This window comes from Phaethon lepturus, unplaced genomic scaffold, assembly GCF_000687285.1.
Source record: "Phaethon lepturus isolate BGI_N335 unplaced genomic scaffold, ASM68728v1 scaffold25782, whole genome shotgun sequence".
NCBI classification, from domain to species: domain Eukaryota; kingdom Metazoa; phylum Chordata; class Aves; order Phaethontiformes; family Phaethontidae; genus Phaethon; species Phaethon lepturus.
In genome coordinates, this window is record NW_010521571.1 from 1 (window position 1) to 21831 (window position 21831).

The window sequence follows — 21831 nt, forward strand, 5'->3', positions numbered from 1 at the left end:
CCTCCCGGCTCCCGCTGCCCCTCACCGCCGCTGTCTCCCCCGAGCAGCCCGCGAACGAGAACGCCCGGGTGCGGAAGGGCGATGGCACCAAGAAGCAGCTCTCGGTGGAGCACATCTACCAGAAGAAGACGCAGCTGGAGCACATCCTGCTCCGGCCCGACACCTACATCGGCTCCGTGGAGCTGGTCACCCAGGTGCGGGGGTGGCGCAGGGCAAGGGGGGCAGTGGGGCTAAGCCACTGAACTCCTCGGTGCAGGTGGGAAGTCATTAACATCAGTTTATAAAGCACAAAACGTCTGCTTTACAGACTGATGGCACAGAAGAGGAGGTGTGCCAGGGGACTTACATATTTCTTGCCTTCTTTTCAGCAAATGTGGGTTTTTGATGAGGATGTGGGCCTTAACTGCAGAGATGTGACCTTTGTGCCTGGCTTATACAAAATCTTTGATGAGATTCTAGGTAAGGTCACCTATCTGTTGAGTCAATGATTGACAAGTTACTAATGGGTGCTAAATGTCTAAGAAAACGGAACTAAATGTAAGAATTTATCAAGCGTACTTTTATCTAGCTGCGTTGTTGACCAAGTAATGTCTATTGCATAATTTGATGGACGGTGTTTGCAGAGTACGTTGTTGATTGTGCTTGGAAATACTGGATACTAATGCTCTTCCATTAGTGCTATTTAATAGGAACCCATTCACGGGATGATGGCGCACTCTATTACAAACCCAATTTCATTCAGCCCCAAATCCTCCCTTTTATGTTAACTTGTAGTACTTATCTTTGTAACTTGGAAAAATACTTGCATACCAAGATGGTATTTAGTAACAGTGTATGGAATTTTTGCATTCATTCTACTGAAGACACTTTCTAGTTAATAGTTTTGCCTTGATTGAGGATGTAATATAATTATCTTTATTATATTTCCTTTCTAGTCAATGCTGCAGACAACAAGCAGAGGGATAAAAGCATGTCATGCATTAAAGTTACAATTGATGTGTAAGTTTTATTTCATTTTTGTTCATTGCCTTCCCAACTCAAGTGCGTTAGATTTTCTCACTCAGGTGCTGTTCTACTAAGCTGGTGTAGTATCAGCGGGCTCTGCGATGAGGCCAATCCAAGTTAGGCCAAATGTAATTCGCCAGCTGTGAAAGCCTTTTGCTTTCTTTAGTCCCTTGGTCTCTAAGAGAGTGCTGACCAGTGAAATGACTGCTTTTTTGTTGTTGTTTTCCGTTGAGGCCATTTTCCTCTTTTCTTCCTCTCAACCTTTTTGTTCTGTCACTGAGCATAGATGTAGGATTTCTATGTGTGATCCTCCGTTTCATAGACGGTATCTGCCCACCCGAGGATATTTTGTTGACTTGTCCTCCCTCTGCTGGCTGTTTCTGCACTTGCGGAAGAGAGATTTGCTCTTGATGAAATGGTGGCCTTTCCCCAGAGCTTTCCTATAATACTTGTTTCATAGTATTCATTCAGTTGCAGCCTTAAAAACACATATTTTGTTCCCATAGGGAGAATAACACCATCAGTGTATGGAACAATGGGAAAGGTATTCCAGTTGTTGAACATAAAGTGGAGAAAGTCTATGTGCCTGCCCTTATTTTTGGACAGCTACTAACATCCAGCAACTACGATGACAATGAAAAGAAAGTCACAGGTAGGGAAGACTCTCAAATATGCACTAATATTTTTGAGCAGCCTGATCAGTTTAAATATTTGAACGGAACTAAAGTAGGGGGAAGGGGGCCCCTGGTGCCACATGAAAACAGCGTTCTGAGTTCATCAGAGAGAAGGCTCCATGCTCTATTTTATAGTAGTAATGGTACATACACAGAGAACAGGAAAAATCCTCTTTGAATGTTAATCCCAATTAAATATGGGTTTATAGTCACGTACTGAGTTTGTGCGATATTGTTGCTTATTGCCAGTTATACTTCAATTGTGCTGAAGTGGCTGAACTCCTGTTAGTCTGGAATTCTTTTCGATGGTTTTGAACAAAGGTAATAACATAAGTCTGTTTTCCTTCTAATTTCAGGTGGGCGAAATGGTTATGGAGCCAAACTGTGCAACATATTTAGCACAAAATTTACTGTGGAAACTGCATGTCACGAATACAAAAAGTTATTCAAGCAGGTATGAACACCTCTCATTTCAGTAAGGTTATACCTGAGATTTTCAAGACAGAAAATTTTTGTTCCAAAAATCTGGGCATAACATGCATTCAGTGCACCGTGATTAGAATAAATTTGGCCTACAGTTACTGTACCACCAAACAGAATTCAAGTGAATAATGAAATGAGCAGACATAATCAGAACCTAGTTTTTAACCAGTGGGTTTGGTTTGTTGTTTTTTTTTTTTTTTTCCAAATGAAAGTATTTTAAACTCGTTAATCAGCTTACTGCTTTTAAAAAACTAAGCTGGTTGCTCATGTGTGTTGGACTTGCAACTCACAAAACCTCCTTTTCTCAGACCTGGACAGACAACATGGGAAAGGCTGGTGAAATGAAACTGAAATATTTTGATGGAGAAGACTACACGTGTGTCACTTTCCAACCTGATCTGTCAAAATTCAAAATGACGATTCTTGATAAAGACATTGTAGCACTAATGTCTCGAAGAGCATATGATATTGCTGGATCCACAAAGGATGTCAAAGTTTTCCTAAATGGACAGAGGCTGCCTGTAAGTGAGCATTTAAAAGAAACAGTAATATCTCTATTTCTCATGCCATTTAAAGAGTGAGATTTTGTTGAAGCAATTTATATCATTACACATAGTAAAGGGAAAATTTGCATGAGTGATTTCCCTACCCACTTTTTGGGAGGACATGAATTACATATTTATAGTAGCTGTTATAAACGAGTTGTCTGCTTTCATCTATATGCAGGTGAAAGGATTCCGCAGTTATGTGGACCTCTATTTGAAGGACAAAGTAGATGAAACTGGTAATGCACTTAAGGTTATCCATGAGGAAGTAAATTCTCGGTGGGAAGTATGTTTGACACTAAGTGAAAAAGGCTTCCAGCAAGTTAGCTTTGTCAACAGCATTGCCACTACAAAGGTAACCCTTCCTTAGTTTATTTAGTCAAGCTAATGCCATATTCTTCATCATTAATATTCTTAGCTATTTTCAAATGTATGTATTTTAGTGAAAAATACCTAGTTGCTTAATGTTGCAAAGACTATGCTTTCAAATGGATATGCAAATATCAGTAGATATTTCAAATAGTTTCAAATAGATATGCAGGCTTTTTTTTTTTTTTTCAATGGAATCACCACCAGGTCTTTGGTCCCATTTTCCCTTAGGGTGGCAGGCATGTTGATTATGTAGCTGACCAGCTCGTGACTAAACTCATGGAAGTTGTGAAAAAGAAGAATAAAAATGGAGTTGGAGTGAAGCCTTTTCAGGTACAATGTCAGAGTTTCCACAGTGGGACACACAACTCTAGCATTATTGCAAATTGCAACTACAGCTTAATGCATTACTACATTAATTAATAATATGTATTTCCATTGTACAGACAATATATATAAAATTGTTAATTATAGAAGTCTCATATTGTCCAGTTTAAGCCAACTAACAAAGAGAAGATTGTTTGACTGATGTATTTTTTAATCAGAACACTGTAAGTATAGATGCACTAAAACTCAGTATCTGTGAGATAATACCTATTTGGGCTGGGAGCTGCTGATCCCTTGACATCCCAAATCCTATAACACTGTTCATGAATGTGTGTTAGCTGTCCTAAATTCTTTCAGGACATCTAGGAAAATTCAAAAACATGCAGTGATAATTGAATTTTTCTTCACTGTTTGATTGACAGGCGAATGTCAGAATGCACCGCTGTTACTGCGATGAGCCTGTATAACGTGTGATGCTTGTTGTATTTAACTATAGGTGAAGAACCACATGTGGATTTTTGTGAATGCCTTAATTGAAAACCCAACTTTTGACTCTCAGACTAAGGAGAACATGACCCTGCAGGCCAAGAGCTTTGGTTCAACCTGTAAACTGAGTGAAAAATTTACTAAGGGTGTAAGTATTGGTATATACGGATAATCAAGATGTCTGTAAAACTGCATCTTGTGTTTAATGTGGCAAATACATACTTCTGAAGTAATGTCATGAGCTAAAGAAAAAGTATATAACTTCTGTCATTGTTAAGGCTTTTCCCACAATTGTTTGGGGTTATTTTTTTGTATTGCAGGCAGTTGGCTGTGGCATTGTTGAAAGTATCCTAAACTGGGTAAAATTTAAAGCTCAGAGCCAGCTGAATAAGAAATGTTCGGCTGTGAAACACACTAAGATTAAGGGTGTTCCTAAGCTGGATGATGCCAATGATGCTGGTAAGTGTGTTACATCTCTTGTAACCAATTCATTCAAAAACAGTTAAAACTTGTTTGTTAGACAAATGACAAAATTGTCTCCTGAAGATAATGAGAAAACCTGTAATTATAGTTTACCCCCATTTTACAGTCCCATTTACTATGTGCAGTGCAACAAAACCAGTATGTGTTAGAAGATATTTATTCTCATTCAATTTGTGAGTATGCAGGCTTTGATTTCACTTCTTAACTAGAAAATTGACTTGATTTTTTTTTTTTAGGCAGCAAGAATTCTTTAGATTGTACACTTATCCTGACTGAGGGAGACTCAGCCAAAACACTGGCTGTCTCTGGCCTAGGAGTGGTTGGTAGAGACAAGTATGGAGTATTTCCCCTTCGTGGGAAAATACTCAATGTCAGAGAAGCTTCTCATAAGCAGGTAAATTGGAAAATCTTTATAGTCTACATGTTAGAAGGTGCGGTGTGCTTTGGGTAATGCAGTGTGTTTTAACTGAGTCAGTACAGCTGAACACCTGGAACACTAACTCATAGGAGTAGTTTTAGATGCCTGAGTCTAGTCTCATCTTCAGACTGCCTTGCTGGTTAAGTGGGAGTATTGATTAAGTCCTGTTTGGTGTTTTGCCTGAAGGGGATAGTGTTTGTGTTGTAGAAAATGTTTGGGATAATCGGGAATAATTTACGCATTAGACTTCAGTTTAGAAATTATGAGTTTCTAAACAGCAAAAAAAACACTGACAAGACAAAGTTCAATCAACAGTATACTTATGGCTAATTTTAGACTTTTTTGAGCTACATTTTAAGTCTGAAAGACAAGTTTTTATTCCATGTGATCTTTTCCAGATTATGGAAAATGCCGAAATCAACAATATCATCAAGATTATGGGTTTACAATATAAAAAGAACTATGAAGATCAAGAATCTTTAAAGAGTCTTCGCTATGGGAAGATTATGATTATGACAGATCAGGTTAGGTTCGCTAAAACTGAAAATTGGGAGAGGAAAAAAAAAGCCAACACTTGAATACAGAGTAAAGAAGAAAATACTACCTTTCTCCCACTGCCATTGTTTTACCTAATTCTCTGTATTTGTTTCTTTTTATCAGTCTGTATTTTAGTGGGTCATAATGTCTTTGCAGCCACAAAAAAAACAGATAAAATAGAGGGGGGAGCAACATCACCAAATAGCTAAATATTGTTTTTCCAGTCTGATGATTCAAGGCTCTTGACCAGTCCTTGATACCTTTTTTCCACCAAGAATGTGCCTTTTCTGTTTGTCCTAATTTTCGTAAGTTAAGCAACACATGGTCACCTTTTTAGTAGTGAAAGTTTATAGGGACACTTAGCTGGAATTATAGAATCATTTGCTATTAAGCTAACAATTGTCACTTCCATCATGTCTCTTATTGAATGTCTTTTTTTCTTCTTTTTTCTTTTTAAATCAGGATCAAGATGGATCGCATATCAAAGGTTTGCTGATTAACTTCATCCATCATAACTGGCCATCTCTTCTAAGACACAACTTTTTGGAGGAATTTATTACTCCCATCATAAAGGTACAAGCTGGGTAGATGGTGAGGTCAAGGAGCAAGAATCCATTGGTCCAAATCTGCCTCTCATTTCACAGTTAAAGTATTTGTTCATTGTAGGTCTCTAAAAACAAAGAAGAAATTGCATTCTACAGCATTCCTGAATTTGAAGAATGGAAAAACTGTACACAGAACTACAATTCATGGAAAATCAAGTACTATAAAGGTTTGTAGAAAACTTAATATGGTGAAACAAAATGATCCCAGTAAGAGCATTCATGATTAAATTAATTTAGCCCTGCTTTTGCAGAAGGGGTTTGGACTGGGTGACCTCCAAGTATCTTACCTCATAAGATACTCTGATTACAAATACGTGCAACATAAAATATAAAAACAAGGAAACAAGAATCTCTAAGTGGATAAAATCTCAATAAAATCTTTCAAAATGGAACTACAATGTTGTAGATAACTATTCTTTCAGCCCTGTTGGGCAATATGCTCAGTTTTATGTGTTTTCCACAGTACAGTCCTTGTGTACTGTTAGCACTGTAAGCTAAGTACTTACTCCAGAATTTCTTAATACCAGTAAGAAGGTTGCCAACTGCAGAGCAATGGCTAGATGATGAGGAATCATTTCCAATTTGCAGTCAATCATTTTGGATAGCTACAGGAGTTACAGACAAAATCCAAAAGTACAACATGCAACTGCTTGCTTATCTGTAATTGTGATTTTTGTGATGCCTTACAATCTCATTTTAAAGTAATGTAAGTTTTCAGTAAGTCATCTTCATGCTGTACATTTATGTGACGCATCACAGAAACTAGGCATAGCAAAATATTTCTTTGAACTGCAACTTAAATTAAGCAAGTTATTAGGATTAACTAGTACTGTCTCTGCAGGTTTGGGTACCAGCACATCGAAGGAGGCTAAAGAATACTTTGCAGATATGGCTAAACATCGAATTGGCTTCAAATATTCTGGGCCTGAAGATGATGCTGCAATCACCCTGGTAACTAATACTCAATTTAATTGCTGACCTACTACCTTTGGTATTCTACTGCTTAGAGTGCTGTGTATTTTCTCTTAAAATGCTTTTAGAGGCCTTTGGGCTTGAGACAATTTCTTTGTTACCAAGGCTACAGCTTTAGTCTAACCAGTAGAAGCAAATCTGTCCATGGACCTCAGGCCAAGAGTACCCTTTTAATGATGGTTTTTAAATATAGCTCAGAACAAACTAATCACTACAAACCAATTGACATTTTAAGACATAATAGTAAACATTGCTTTAACATTTTCCTGCATGTTCTGCTGCAATTTTCTCAAAGTCAGACCTCCCCTTTCTCCCCCAGATTTTCTTCTTGTATAACAGTTCACAGTGAATTAAAACAGTCTTTGCATCTGTGAACTTCTTCACCTTCAGTAGACATTGACTCTTAAGTATTCTGAGCTATTAGGCAATGCTAAAAAACCAATTTTTTCCCCAAAACATTAATTTTTCCCAAAATCTGCTTTAGTTTTCTGTTATTATGTTAAAAATCCATACTTTTAAACCTAACTACCATGTCTCCTAAAGACTGGTAGAAATGATGCTCTTTATTATTAATAACAACAACCACCTTTTATAGCACTTCTTGGGCTATTAAGTCAGCCTGTTTAGCATGTTATTCTCCTGGGTAAACTCTTCCTGTATGCTTTCTTTTTCTCAAGTGGTCCAATAGGGCACACCACAGAATGTCCTAGAATTGAGTTACTTTTCATTTTGTAATATACAGGCCTTTAGCAAGAAGAAGGTAGAAGAGCGAAAGGAGTGGCTGACTAATTTCATGGAGGATAGAAGGCAACGGAAGCTGCATGGTCTGCCAGAGGTAAAAGGTTTACATATATGAAGGAAACTGGTTTCCTGTCTCTCCCTGGGGCTGTTCTCAGCTTCATTCTAGCATGCTAGAGCTGCACACAGCTCAGACTCAGTGAGACAGTCACCACATTATGGGACAGTTAAAATGTTTCAGGGTTTTGCAGAGCAGCTTCTTCTCCCATCTTATCAGCGTAGCCTTGTTGTCAATTGTCCAACAGTTAATTTCTTTTAACTCTTATCTTTCAAATTACTTTATCAGTAGGGAAATTATAACTTCAGCAGGACTGTATGAAGACTTTATTTGTCAAAAAAATGGGTCTGCATCATGGGAAGCGATATTTCACGTTGCCATGCTAAGAATGTCAGCACTTGAGCTGTGTTTAGCTAGTCTTAGAAGGAGCTTCCATTTTAGTGAAACTATCCAAGTGTGAGCTAAGAAATAGATTAGACCTTGTTAAAACTAAGGCAATCTTGCACCTGTTTTTTTTTTAGGAATACCTATATGGGAAAAACACTAATTACCTGACGTACGACAACTTCATCAACAAGGAGTTAGTGCTGTTCTCAAACTCAGATAATGAAAGATCAATCCCATCACTGGTTGATGGTAAGTTATTTCAAGGTAGTGATTCCACGTAGTGCATTCCACAGAACTTAATAAATTAGTGTTTGTATGTTATATCATCAGAATCAGAGTAACAAGCTGAGCTTTCAGGGTCAGTGTTCTGAAGTCCGTTTTCTGCTGTGCAAGTTTTTTAATCTTTGGATTGAATGTCTTGTCCATTTTCTGGTATATTACTGCAAGTACCTTACTCTCCTGGTGCAGAATCTTTAGGTGTATAAGTAGTTCTTAGTCTCTGGAGAGCAGAAGCAAAGTGAAATACATTGTGTATTCTAATCACAAGGTCTTGTCTTTTTTTATACAGGTTTGAAGCCAGGTCAAAGAAAAGTTCTTTTCACATGTTTCAAACGAAATGATAAGCGGGAGGTGAAGGTTGCTCAGCTGGCTGGTTCTGTAGCTGAGATGTCCTCATACCATCATGGTGAAGTAAGAACCTGGCCTGGTTGTGCAAAATGCTTTTTTAATGAAAGGCAAAAAAGCCCTTCTGTTGACTTGACAGTTAAGATGCCTATAAAGCAGAATTAGATGTTTTGAGTATAAAAAACAAAGCAAAGTGGCTGTCGATCCGCTATTAATACTTAAATATTAATTTAATCTGAGATTAGTCAATCTGCCTGTCCTACCTAGATTTTATGGGAGTATATTTCATTCAAAATGTAGAACAGGAAAAACACACTTTATTTGTGATAGGTTTAGGCAGATTTTAATAGCCTTTGTACCTTGATAAGGAGAAGTTAAGCATTAAAACAAGCTTCCCTTGTGAGACTGATAGAATCATTCACTGGAGATTTCAAGAACAGGTAGATGGCAATGTGTCATGGCTCACTGGAGTGTATCTAGTCACGCAGACTGGAGGGTCTTGGGATGCACTTTTAGTGAGTTTCCTCTAGTATTTTATTAGTTGAGTTTATCCTCTGTATCAGTTCTGTTCTGGGTGTGAATTTTGCCTTTAACTTTGTCCATTCAGTGAAGAATTCTGCATTTTTAACTTTGAACCTTCCTTCATTGCAGGCATCGTTGATGATGACTATTATTAACTTAGCTCAGAACTTTGTGGGCAGTAACAACCTCAACTTGCTACAGCCTATTGGTCAGTTTGGCACAAGGCTGCATGGTGGGAAAGACTCTGCCAGCCCTCGATACATCTTTACAATGCTCAGGTCAGTATTAAAGATTTCCTACTGTCTTAAATATTTTTAGCATGTTACAGGACTCAATTTGACAGCATTTAAAATGAAAAATTAATTTAGTTTTTCCCTTTAAAACTTTGGACTACTTGCATACTCAGTAGCAACAATTGAAATGAGATTTAGAACCTAGATTGAGATATGTAAACTTGGTTATCATTTCAGAGAACAGAAAGGTATAGCAGAGAATATGGAAATGGGAGCGAAACCAAAGAGAGATTTGCACAGGATAATAAAAAATGAACTTGAGTTGAGAGGGTGAAGCTCTGGTATCTGAAAGTACAACGCTGTAGTCTCTGTGGCCCAATGGTCACTCAGGTTGAACTTAATCAAATCTGTTACTTGAGCACATGTATGGTTGAGCATGTGTATGGTTGTACCTAAAGCAAGGTATACAGGTAACTGGAGCCTTCCCAGACACTAAATGTCTAATATACATACTTAAAGTACAAGCTTAGGGTCCCATATAGTCAGTGGAACCTGTAGAGATTGGTGAGATTGATGAAGATGCATCTCTGTTTTGAGTGTTACTCTAGAAGCCTAGTTTCCTAATGTAGACACACAGGCTGTATGGCTAAGGGTGACTGATAGGAATAAACCTGATTCATGTGTTTTGTTTGTTTTCTGGGGGTTCTTTTTGCATGGTGGTCACTGTTCTGTAACAAGAATTTGAGCTTAAATTCTCTTTTTCATTCTAGCCCACTTGCTCGGTTGCTGTTCCCACCAATGGATGATAATGTCCTGAGGTTCCTATATGATGATAATCAACGTGTGGAGCCAGAATGGTATATGCCTATCATTCCAATGGTGCTGATAAATGGAGCAGAAGGGATTGGTACTGGCTGGTCCTGTAAGATTCCCAACTTTGATATCAGGGAAGTTGTGAATAATATTCGTCGTCTGATGGATGGAGAAGAGCCACTGCCAATGGTAAATAATATATTTAAAAAGCAATGTCTCACTCGTTAGTTTATTCAGCACATATTGGAAGATTTCATGCAAGTGTTTAAAAACAAGCATCAACACAAAGCTGAATCCGGTGTTCTTTTCTGCTTAGCTTCCTAGTTACAAGAATTTCAAAGGCACAATAGAGGAGCTGGGACCTAATCAGTATGTGATAAGTGGTGAAGTGTCTATCCTCGATTCTACAACCATTGAGATCACTGAGCTGCCTGTCAGAACATGGACACAGGTAATAAACAGTGAATCTGCCCTAGGAATGTGTAGTTTGCCCTATAAAGCAAAAAGTGATTAGTGTGTTTTGGAGCTTTTCATCTCCATGGAAAACATGGGTCTGACTTTGATTCTTTTCTCAGACTTACAAAGAGCAAGTTCTGGAGCCAATGTTAAATGGGACTGAGAAGACACCCCCACTAATCATAGACTATAAAGAATATCACACAGACACGACAGTGAAGTTTATAGTGAAGATGGTTGAAGAAAAACTAGCTGAAGCTAAAGCAGTGGGGCTGCATAAGGTCTTCAAACTCCAAACAAATTTAACATGCAACTCCATGGTACGTAATAGATTTTGCCAAAGAAAGTTCTTGGTTTAACTCGAAGACTGTGTGGAGAGCTTGCAGTTGCTGCACGTAAAAAAAAAAATACTCTTTTGCAGTAACTTATTCACTTGAATTTTTCTGCTGTTACTGGCTTTAAATCAGCTTTCTAAATATACCTTCAAAAAGTCAAGAGACTGGCTTGGGAATGGGCCCAGAGTGGTGTGGTCTTGCCTGAAGGAGTCAAAGTGATCTGAAATCACACCGTTCAGGGAGACCTTTGTTGTGACAACACCACTGCCATTGAATGTCTGGATTCTGACAATGTGTGAAGCCTGAGGCAAGATGTTTATGCTACAGATAGCTTTAAGATTCAAGTAACCTTAACCCTACTCTGTGTTTTCAATAACTTTGACATCCTAAAATTGTCTCTGCTGCCATGCCTGCAAACTGAAGCAATTTCTAAAATAACGCTAATGTTTTCTAACTTGTTGGCTAATAATTCAATTGTACCATCACACCTGTGTTGTAGCTAATTTTCAGTGGTTTGGGAAATCAATTTTCTGATCATAATACCTGTGTTCTTCCATCTAGGTTCTTTTTGACCATGTCGGCTTTCTCAAGAAGTATGACTCTCCCCAGGATATTCTTAAAGAGTTCTTTGAACTCAGGCTCCGATACTACAATTTGAGAAAAGAATGGCTTATTGGAATGCTAAGTGCCGAGTCTGCAAAACTGAGCAACCAGGCTCGTTTCATCCTGGAGAAAATAGACGGCAAAATTGTGATCGGTATGCATTGTTCTCGGCTACTTGGTTTATGAAGCTGGGAGAAGAGCTAGGTGCTCCCTTGAGTTCTGTCAGCACCCCCTCAGCCCTGGGCTGGCTCTTAACAAACTACACCAGACCTTATCTTTCTGTTCCAGTAACATACAAGAGGAAAATGCTTCACAGAGTATCCTTGGTCTGTAGAGCATTATGCACATATTAACTAAAATAGGATACTCACACAGCTTTCCTACTATGCGTTTGATGCTATTTTGAGAGTAGAAATATTATTTAATAGTTTAGCAGTAATTCCTGTCTGTTTCTGACTCAGTAGCAATAAGAGTTAAGTACTGGTGGGGTTAGAAAGGAGTAGTGTTTTCTGTTCAAATGTGTATTTCTTAAGAACCCATATCTCGTCTGTGTTATCTCTGTGAACCTCTGCAAAAAGATTCCAAATCATGTTCTCAGTGGACTGGGGTTTCAAACTTAGAAGATACTCCAGTTAGCAGCATCTGAGAATCATGAGCTAGAAAAAGAAACAGTTTTGTGTTCCCAGCATTTGAATTTTTCAATCGACTTTTCCACCTCAGTGTAAAAGGCAGTCTGCATTTTACTTGCACTCATGGAGGATGCAGCTAGACAAAGTGTCATAAGATGCTTTGTGGTTTGTGTCTGAAGGCAGCCCGATAATCCCAGCAGCCTGTGTCTGTTTGACTTGACTCAGGAAGGGAAATAATTGCCTTGAAATGCATTTTCTTGGGTTTTTGTAATAAGCAGTTCCAAGGCTGACAGAGCTGGTTTCATTTGTATTTGTGTCTCATGGTTGATTGCTTCTGATATCTTAAAAAAGAACAAATTCCAGATGAAGCATTTCCATTGGTTGGGGCACTTATAGCATAAATTTCTCAGGTGGAATCTAAAGAGCTGCAAGCTATACCCAAAGCCTTTGAGTGCTATCGGGGGGGTTTCCTCTACCCGCCTGCTTGTTATCATGAAACCTTTTTGATACCATCACACTTTTTTTTCGAAGTTCAAAAACTACTTAGGGCTGGAGAAATATGTACATGGAAATGAAGAAGAAAAATATTTACAGGGCTCTGGCAGGTGTTCTTGACAGGTATGGGAGCAATGCTGACCTGACAAATCACCTGCTAAGTAGGAATGTTTTAGATGTTATTTCAGGCTCTTCCACATGTCCCACCTCTGATGAGGAAAGGCTATTTTAGAGCCGATAGGATGCTGAGCTGTTGGAAACATGGGATCCAACATATAAAGCTCATCTGTCTTTCCTAACAGTGATTGGTAGTGGTCACTAACTGACAATCCCAAAATGTCTGTTTACAGAAAACAAACCCAAGAAAGAGTTGATTCAAGTTCTTATCCAGAGAGGGTATGAATCTGATCCAGTGAAGGGTTGGAAGGAATCGCAAAACAAGGTAATGCTTCTGTCATCCTCTCTAAATAGAACGAGCCCCTATCTCTGACACTTCGTAATTTGCAGGAAGAAGCCCAAGTTGCTTTTCAATTTGTAGGAGTCCAGAGCTTGCGTGTCTGGTATGTCTGTGATAGGAAACATAAAACAAGCAAAAATTCAGTCTCACGCTCAGAAGCCCCTGAGACGCAGTCATTCAGATTTGAGTCTGTCAGGTCAAGTCTTCCTGCCACAGCAATTTCTGCTGCTCCTTAAGGGTTTCCTTCCACCTGTGGGACACAGTTGGGGAAGGGCTGTGAGGAAAATGGCAATTTTAAGTAGCCTGAAGAGAGAATCTGGATTATCAAGACAGAGAGGCCAAATAGAGTAGAGCAAAAGAGATTTGGAGAATTGTTTTTGCAGATGGATTCCTCTGTGTGATAGCAGCTGAGGCTTTAAGAGGTGTATCTATCCATTTCTGAACTGTTCTAGAAGAGTCTAGGATGCCATAAGCATATGGAGTATCTGTGAAGCAGCCCAAATTTGATCAATAGCCGTACCCTTGTATGTCAATATATTTGTTGACAATGTTTGTTTTGAATCCACATTCAGGAAGAAGAGAGGGAGGAGGAAGAAGAGGAGAGTGCGAAAGAATCAGCTACAGCTACTGGACCAGACTTCAACTATCTGCTGAACATGCCCCTTTGGTATCTGACTAAAGAGAAGAAAGATGAACTTTGTAAGCAGAGGGATAACAAAGTATGTTCCTTCCCTTTCTTATAAAAGCATTATTATATAATATATTTTTTTAATGGCAGATTAAAATATGTGACTAATGATTATCAACTGTGATTCCCTTTAGGAAAAGGAGCTGGAAAACCTTAAGTGCAAGAGCCCATCTGATCTGTGGAAAGAAGACCTTGCTGTCTTTGTTGAAGAACTTGATGTATGTCAGTGTTCAGTGCAGATGACTGACTCCCTTATAGTCTTACCCACCAGCTTTATTGACGTTTTTGTCATAACAAGGAAACTAAAAGTGATAACTCCTATGTCTTGCACTCATTGAGGAGAATGAAAGCTTTCTTCACCTTCTTAGCTTGGATAGGAGTAGCGCTGCTCTGGGCCAGGGAGTCAAACCACCAAGGTGGCTGTTGGAAGGAGGTCAATTATCAGTCTGAACAGCAAAGAGGAGTTTTAGGAGGGCTTGAGCAAAAAATAGCGCTGCTAGGATATAGTCTGAGGATATGTAGATCAAAGGGCTTTTTGGACACTGAAAAGGAGAGGGAGGGGATGGACTTTGCTGAACAGAGCCCAAATTGTGGGCAGGTGTCTGAGTACCATCACACCTGGTCACTGCCTGCGTGTCATCTTACTCCTCAAGTAACCAAACTATAGCTCTTGCTTAAATCATTGCCTGAAAATGTGCAGATCTGTAGCAGAGTGGGAAGCTTCCTTTAAAGTGGTGGTAGGAAATCTATCAGCAAGTATAGAGTGCTTTACTGCGAGGGCTGTGATGGTGGGGTTTTTTCAGTAGTATGTTGTTTCTTTGGTATTCTTATAGTTGTATTATTTTATGCTCACCTCTGCAGGCAGTGGAAGCCAAGCAAATTCAGGATGAGATGGCAGGGTTCGTTGGTAAACCTTTAAAGGTGAAAGGAGGGAAAATGAAGGTGAAGAAAGCGCAACTGTCAGAAGTAATGCCATCACCTCGTGGCGTGAGGGTTGTTCCTCGGATAACTGCAGAGATGAAGGCAGAGGCAGAGAGGAGAACTAAAAAGAAAATAAAGGTAAAAAGGAACATTCTAAATGCTTAATCTTTCTTTACATCCTCTTCAACACAGTCCTAAAGAAATGCAAGTTCTTGTTAGCTGAACTTGTCCTGATGAAGCAGCTATTCAGGGAAAGGGACAGAATCTTAGGGCATGGGGAACACTGGAAATGGATGTTTCTCAGTCTAACGGAGAACAGATTCACTAATGTATCAAGAGACGGCTTAGAGGGAAATCTTTTGGCAAGATCATATATCACAATGTCAGAGATGGGTTGGTAGCTTAGAAATGAAAAGGCAGATGCAAGTAAGGTTGTTCTAGGTGTCTTGGGGATTTTATAAATCCTCTAGCAGGCAGGAAGCACAGCTAGTAAACTTAATTCTCTAGAACAGCCTTTGCATTTCCAGTAAGGCTTTCAGCCACTTAATACCATTATTGTTCTTGATATCAAGGAGATAAAGAAGATTTAACTCTTTTCATAGGGGTAGTTGAAATTATGCCATTCAGCCATTTGCAACATAGAAAATTAAAATATCCCCACACCTGTTTTGACCTGTAAGCCAGACATACTGCTCCTTTCCTACAGATGGTTCCATCTAACAGTTTTTCCAAATAACTTGCACTGTTGTTTTTAACCCACCCTGTTCAACTTTGCATCCTCAACACACCCTAGAGCCATATTGTCACCACACAAAGGCGGTACCAAAGCACGCTCAGGAGTGGGGACAAAGTTCCTGTTTTTGTTGATCTTGGAATTTGTGTTTTAAGTCACCTGATCTGGGGATGGATCATGTCTGATTTACTTGGCTGTAATCAATTTTACATGCAGTTTGTTCCACAAACTCAGATTTCTTGCATTGCTAACTTTCATACACCTAAAAGAAGCAGTTCCTTTCTACATTGCTCTGGGTGCCTCTGCTAACAGTGTGAGCTGACTTGTATCTATTTGATACCTGCTTGTATCTTCAGAGTGAAAAAAATGAAATTGATGAGAATCAAGAAGAAAACACATCAGGAGACAAAGAGTCTTCGGGCCTTAAGCAGAGATTAGTGCAGAAGCTCAATACTGAGCAAGGTAAATGCTTTTATGTGTTATTCCATCAATGGAAAGTGAGGGGAAGGGTTGTAAATTTGGTTATCTGACCTCTTCCTGAAGGTGACGAGTAACATCTATTTTTGGAAAAACTAGGTGAGAGAAAGTGATCCTGGATAACAGTCAAGCAGGATAAATTACTATTTCTCTTTGATGTTTAAGCCAGAATCCTCTGAATTTTTAGTGATATATTTCTAAGTTGAGCTTGAACTGCTGAGCCTGAAGTACACATGGAAGTTTGCTAGTTCATCCTGCCTCCCCGGATTTTTCAGGTGCTAAGAGGCAGGCCACTCTACCATTTAAGCCACTAAAGAAAATGAAGAAACGAAACCCTTGGTCTGACTCGGGGTCTGAGTCAGAGTCTGATTTTGAAGCACCTCCTCCAAGAGAGAGAGTGGTTCGCCAAGCAGCAGGTGAGTGACAACACAAATGCAGAAGAGGAGCTGTCTGTGGAGGAGAAAATTGAACAGACTCTTTGGGGAGCTCCCAGAGGCTGACATCTCAGTCAGAAATAATTTTTAAGAGGCTTATTTTATAGTATATAACAACTAATTATTTCTACCATTTGAGCAGATTTTCACAATGCTTTTCAAGGAAAAGCCAAAATGGGCAACTAGAGGAATAAGGTTATTGGTTTTAATTACACAACTGTGTTGGCCAGTCAAATGCGTTGTTGGTACGTGAGCCCAGAATACACTTGTGATTCGGAGTCTTCTCACTGGCAGTCTCAATATCTGCTTGGTTTTAGTCAGATCTTTATTTTTAATAACTGCAGCTAAAATATTGAAAAAGAAACTGAGCTGTGTATTGCCAAATGTGTAAAATAATACATCTGTGTCATTTAATCAGCCAAAGTCAAGACCATAATCAGTTCAGACTCGGATGCAAATCTCTCCAGCTCAGATGAGGAGTCTGAATTTCAGGGCGACAGTGAAAGCGACACTGAATTGAATACAAACTCAAAAGAAAAACCTGCTCCCAAGCCCAGAGCTGCTCCGAAGTGAGTATTTCTCCACGTAGTCACTGGAAATCAGTTGTGCTTCTAGTGTTAGTGCTAAATAGAAATTAATAGCTCTTCAGTGCACCTATTTAGTGCCTTGTAAATTGAAAAAATACTTGGGATTTTGTATTCTAGGGAAACCACTGAAAAAGCAGCTAAAGCTCCCAAGCAAAGCCCAGTGCAAAGTGCTATCCCTGGTGAGTATAAGATCTTCTAAACCTTGTTGATTTTCCTAAAACCCCACAAGAGTGCACTGGACCAGTGCTTAACACTGTCAATGGCAGACACCAGTCACAAGGTCTTGCAAAGAAACTCTGATGCTATGGTTTCAGTGCACCAGACTTCTCTGTTTCTAACTCAATTTTGTGATTAATCCAGTTTTAATAGTTCTCCTTTTTATGAAGTGGACAAAAATTATTTCCTTCTGCTCTAATGTTTATACCCGGAGTACATAACTTGACTATTTCAGACTCACTTTCTGCTTGCTTTGTTCTGTTCAAGACCGAGATGTTGCTAGTGAAAATGTGAGTCAAGCTCCTGCAGTTCCTTCTGTCTCTGTGCCTCGCGCTAAGGCCATACCTAAAAAGCCTGCTGCAGCTAAGAAAGCCAGTGCCACTAAGGGTAAGGCAAAGTTTAGTAACAGTCATTATTCCTGTGGGAAACAAGTCTGAGTGATTTTGCTAGACATTTAGAGGCCCGAATAACTTGTGAGTTTTCATTTCAGAAAAGATCGGAGGTTTGTGGCAAAGGTTGCCTAGTTGTTGTCATTTTTTAAGAAGTTTGTTTCCAAACATATCATGTTCTAGTTCCTCTCAGACATGCTTGAAGGGAGTGAATTTTCGTTTGAGAACAGGAAAAGTGAATGCTTCCTACAGTGCTACGTAATACTTGGCAGAAATAATCCGGGTGGAATTTGTGTCTTGCAGTCAGTGTTCTACTTCATGTCTTTTTGGGAAGAAAGCTACTTGGTAGCTTGCTTCCCAGGAAGAAGAAAAGCTTCTTTGGGGTAGCTTGATCTATTTAGTGCTACCTCGACCTCATAAATCTACGGCATTTGACTTAGGTTTGTTGTTTTTTTTAAAACTTAACTGCCCAGAGTCTTTGTCAAACTTTGAAAGCTGTTTTGCATATTCCATCACTAGCTGGTTTTGATCCCAGCAGTATAGTAGTATGTTACCACAGGAAAATAGCTGTTTCTTCCACTTCTAAATTGAGAAAGCCTATTATCATTCAGGAATGGCCTGCTCATTTCAGCTTAACTTGGAGACATGCTTCAAGATGCTGTTAAAAAATGTCAAAATATAGGTAGGAAAGAAGTCCACAAGTAACTGTTTAGTATAGATGGCAAATTCATTCCTTCCCTGTGCAAAAATTTTGAAGGTATAAGATTGGTTACACAGCCTTAAGAGTTCAGGACTTTTCAATCTGAAATAGTCTGTAAATTGCTTTGGGTACATTTTAATTTGATCCTCTAAATGTAGTGGAACTAAGCAGATAAACAACCTCATTTCTCATAATCCTGGTAAAGAGCAATCTTTCTAGAAAACCATGCTTCAAATGAGACGACCTGCGTGCTGACCTCGCAGTATAGTGCAGAGCTGTATTTGTGTTGGAAGTAATTCACAAACTGCGAATGAGAAGAGAGGCAGCAAAACAAGGGTTTAAACGCAGAGTTCTGTTTCAGATAACCAGCCGTCCATCATGGATATCCTAGCCAAGAAAAAGGCTGCACCCAAATCCAGCAAGACAGCGGTGAAGGAGGGATCCCTGCGTTCTGAGACCGGAGCAGCGGGTGACAAGAAGGCTGGCCCAAGCAAGGGGCGGAAAGTTGTCAAAAGGCAGCCAAGCTCTTTGGATTCGGATTCGGATTCAGATTTTGGCTTGAAGCCTTCCAAATCAGTTGCGGCAAAGGTTTGTACTCTGCCACCCATTAGAGCCGAGGGGGTACTGCAGAGTGTGGTGTTGGTTATTCTGGCAGAAAAAACGTGGTAGAGGTAGAACCTCCTGTGTGACTCCCGTCGTTATTGCTGGGTGTGGGGAGGGTGGGTGAGGAGGGCGGGTCGGGCACGCGTACCTATCCCAGATTGTTGGTTTGGTCCCATCAGTCCAAACAACCACCTCGCCCGTGACACAGTGGTGTGTTTTATGCTAATCGTGTTCCCTGTTTATGCTCAGAGTCATGATTCACTTCTTGACTATGCTTTCCCTCCAGAAATCCAAGCTGGAAGACGATGATAGCTTTACTGTTGATTCAACTGCTCGTGTGGACAGCCCCATAGCAGCCGTGCCCCGTACCAGGCCTGGACGTCTCAAAAAGCCTGTCCAGTACTTGGAGGAGTCCGATGAGGATGATATGTTTTGAATTTTTATGAAGATTTTAAGCTGCTGATCCAAACCAATCTACAAACTAGCCTTCAGCAGCGATCTTGACAAGCTCTCACCAACAAACATCTCAGACCAGGAAATCTTTTCACTGAATTTAAGCTAGTCCTGTTTGTAACAAGTGAATACAGCTCTATTTTTCTTAGTTTTAAATAACTTCGATTGTTTAAACAGGAACACACACACACACCGCCCCGCCTTTCTTGTGAACACTGGAGCCATCTGCCCAGCTAGTGCTGATGCACTTCCCTCTTACCCATTAGCTAGCTGGAATCTTTTGACACTTTGTGGTAATTTTAATGTTAAAGTAGACTTTAGAACATACCAAATCTTTTTAAATACCCTCCCCTATAGATACCTTCCTCTAGATGTCTTTAAAAGTAATAAAATACACAAGCTTTTAACTCCACAACTGTAGGGGTATGTGAGGTGTAGGCATTCAAAACTCCATGCTAGTGTTTTTCTTTCTCTTCTGCAGTCCTTTGCAAGTCCCTGTTGCTCAACCTCTGCCATGTTGAGTTTTAGCCTTTGTTATTTTAAATTCAGGTTTAGTAATGGAGGTTTGTGCAGACTTGTCTCCACGCTGTGCTCACTGTTGGCAGCTTTATCTTCTGTCTGGCTGCCAAGAAGCCCCGTTTCAGCTAGTTCAGCCCAGAGGTCATCTTCAGGTAAGAGATGCTTGTGACTGCCAATGCCTTGTGCCGCTGAAGAGCCAAGCGGGTGTCTCTGCCGTGCCGGCTGAGCAAGACGGGCTCTTAGAGAGAAGCACAGCGGCAGGACAGACGTCCGCCATCCAAGGGTCTTTGATCTGTGGGCGCTTGCAGGAAAGCCGGTTGGTTATTCCAATGCACGCGTTGGAAAGCAGCAGGTTCCCCCGCGCTGAGCTCCTCTGCTGCCGTACTCAGCACGAGAAAAGGCTGTTGTGCAGAGCAGCTCCTCAGTAGCGTGAAGCTTCTCCTGCCGCCATTTCTGGGGACAAAGAACTTCCCCTTAGCATGTCCCCCTGCGAGGTGAGGCCTGCTCGTCACCTCAGTGCCTCGGGGTGGTCCGAACTTCCAGCACTTGGGTTCCTCAGCAGAAGCAGGGAAGCTTCATCTCCCCCTTCCCCTTAGAAGTACTTCACTGGAGTATTTATCTAGTTGTTTTTGCTTTTCAAAGGCCATTTCTGTACCACCAAGGGATATTTCTTAACTGTCTATGTAAATACTTTCTGTGTTTTTCTTCTTGTCCTGAGTTTCTGTCCTTTTTAATATTTATGTAATAAAAGTGTTTTTACTCAAGCTTTCTTCAATAAAAAGGACTTGTCCTCAGCTGCCTCTTCTCTCCGTTTTCCCTTGCGCCGGCTCCCCAGAGCCATGGCTTGTCTTTGTTCGTGGCGAGCACTCAAAGCTCAGACTTTCCCAGGAGCAAGAGGCCATCAGATCCCACCCGCTGCTGCCAAGACTGGTCTAAATGGGTCATCTCCATTGTCTAACCACGCTCGTTATTTCTGAGGTTATTTCCGGTGCTGATTTAGCCAGTTTTGGCATTGTTATGGAAATGACCACTGCAGAGCTTGCGCCAAGCCCTCTGCTCTGTGTGTAGGGCTGCTGGAGGCAATCACCGTGGCCTGGGCCATGTGAAGAAGGTGCTGGGGCAGAGCTGCACCCCCCAGGAGGAGCTGTAGGAGCCTTGGGGCAGCGACGGTCCCCTCAGCACGGCCTGTCCCCTCTGCTTCCCCAGCTGGGAGCTGGTGCCATCAGTGGGATGTCCCTCGGCTGCTCACTGCCAGCTGCCAAGCGCTGTGAAAACCCCACTGGTGTCCTGCCTTGCCCCTGGGTGGGCGTGGGTCAGCACTTGCTGCCCCTGAGCCCTGGACCGCGCCTGAGGCAGTGCCTGCAGCCAGCTCAGGTGCTGCCTGGGCTGTTTCCCTGCTGGTTCCTCACCGCTGAGGCTGTGGCTTTGCAAAACCGCTGGCGGGACCCATCTGGGTGCCAGAGCTGAGGCCTCCAAATTCCTGTGAATGCCCGCGTGGCACCCGGCGTCAGCCCACGGGGATGGTCATGCCCCGGTTCTGCTTCTGCGAGGGCGGCCGCAGGTGAGGGGTGGCTGAAGGCTCCAAGCGCGAGAGGGATTTACTGGTGGGACGGGTTTGTGCTAAGCCGCCTCTCTGGGCTGGAGTTGCACCCCTGGGGGGCTGCCTGTCAGAGCTGGGCGAGATATGGGGGGGTCCCTGCAGCAGGAGGGATCAGGGGCGCTAATGAAGCCCTGGGGGACGAGCTGCGCTGTCCCACATCCCTGCACCTGGGTGCTCAGCACCCCGGGGCCCCCAGAGCATCATGCACATGGCTGAAACACGCGGCGCAGGGTCGATGCGGGGCTGCCATCGTGCCG

At 41.1% G+C, this 21831-nt stretch overlaps 1 protein-coding gene across 1 annotated transcript; it reads left to right on the forward strand.

Moving 5' to 3' along the window:
- Window positions 1-3: 3 nt before the first annotated feature.
- Window positions 4-19438, forward strand: TOP2A (topoisomerase (DNA) II alpha 170kDa; the record flags this gene model as incomplete). The annotated part of the gene is made up of 34 exons (XM_010281577.1): window positions 4-194; window positions 369-459; window positions 936-999; window positions 1512-1657; window positions 2036-2133; window positions 2471-2683; window positions 2889-3062; window positions 3308-3409; window positions 3900-4037; window positions 4210-4348; window positions 4609-4766; window positions 5189-5314; window positions 5790-5900; window positions 5994-6099; window positions 6774-6883; window positions 7647-7739; window positions 8222-8336; window positions 8656-8777; window positions 9363-9511; window positions 10237-10468; window positions 10596-10730; window positions 10855-11055; window positions 11632-11827; window positions 13148-13239; window positions 13827-13973; window positions 14077-14164; window positions 14808-15001; window positions 15953-16058; window positions 16349-16489; window positions 16926-17076; window positions 17212-17273; window positions 17578-17697; window positions 18761-18987; window positions 19289-19438. Coding segments are annotated over 34 exons (4688 nt in total), but the record flags the coding sequence as incomplete, so codon positions are not given.
- Window positions 19439-21831: the final 2393 nt, after the last annotated feature.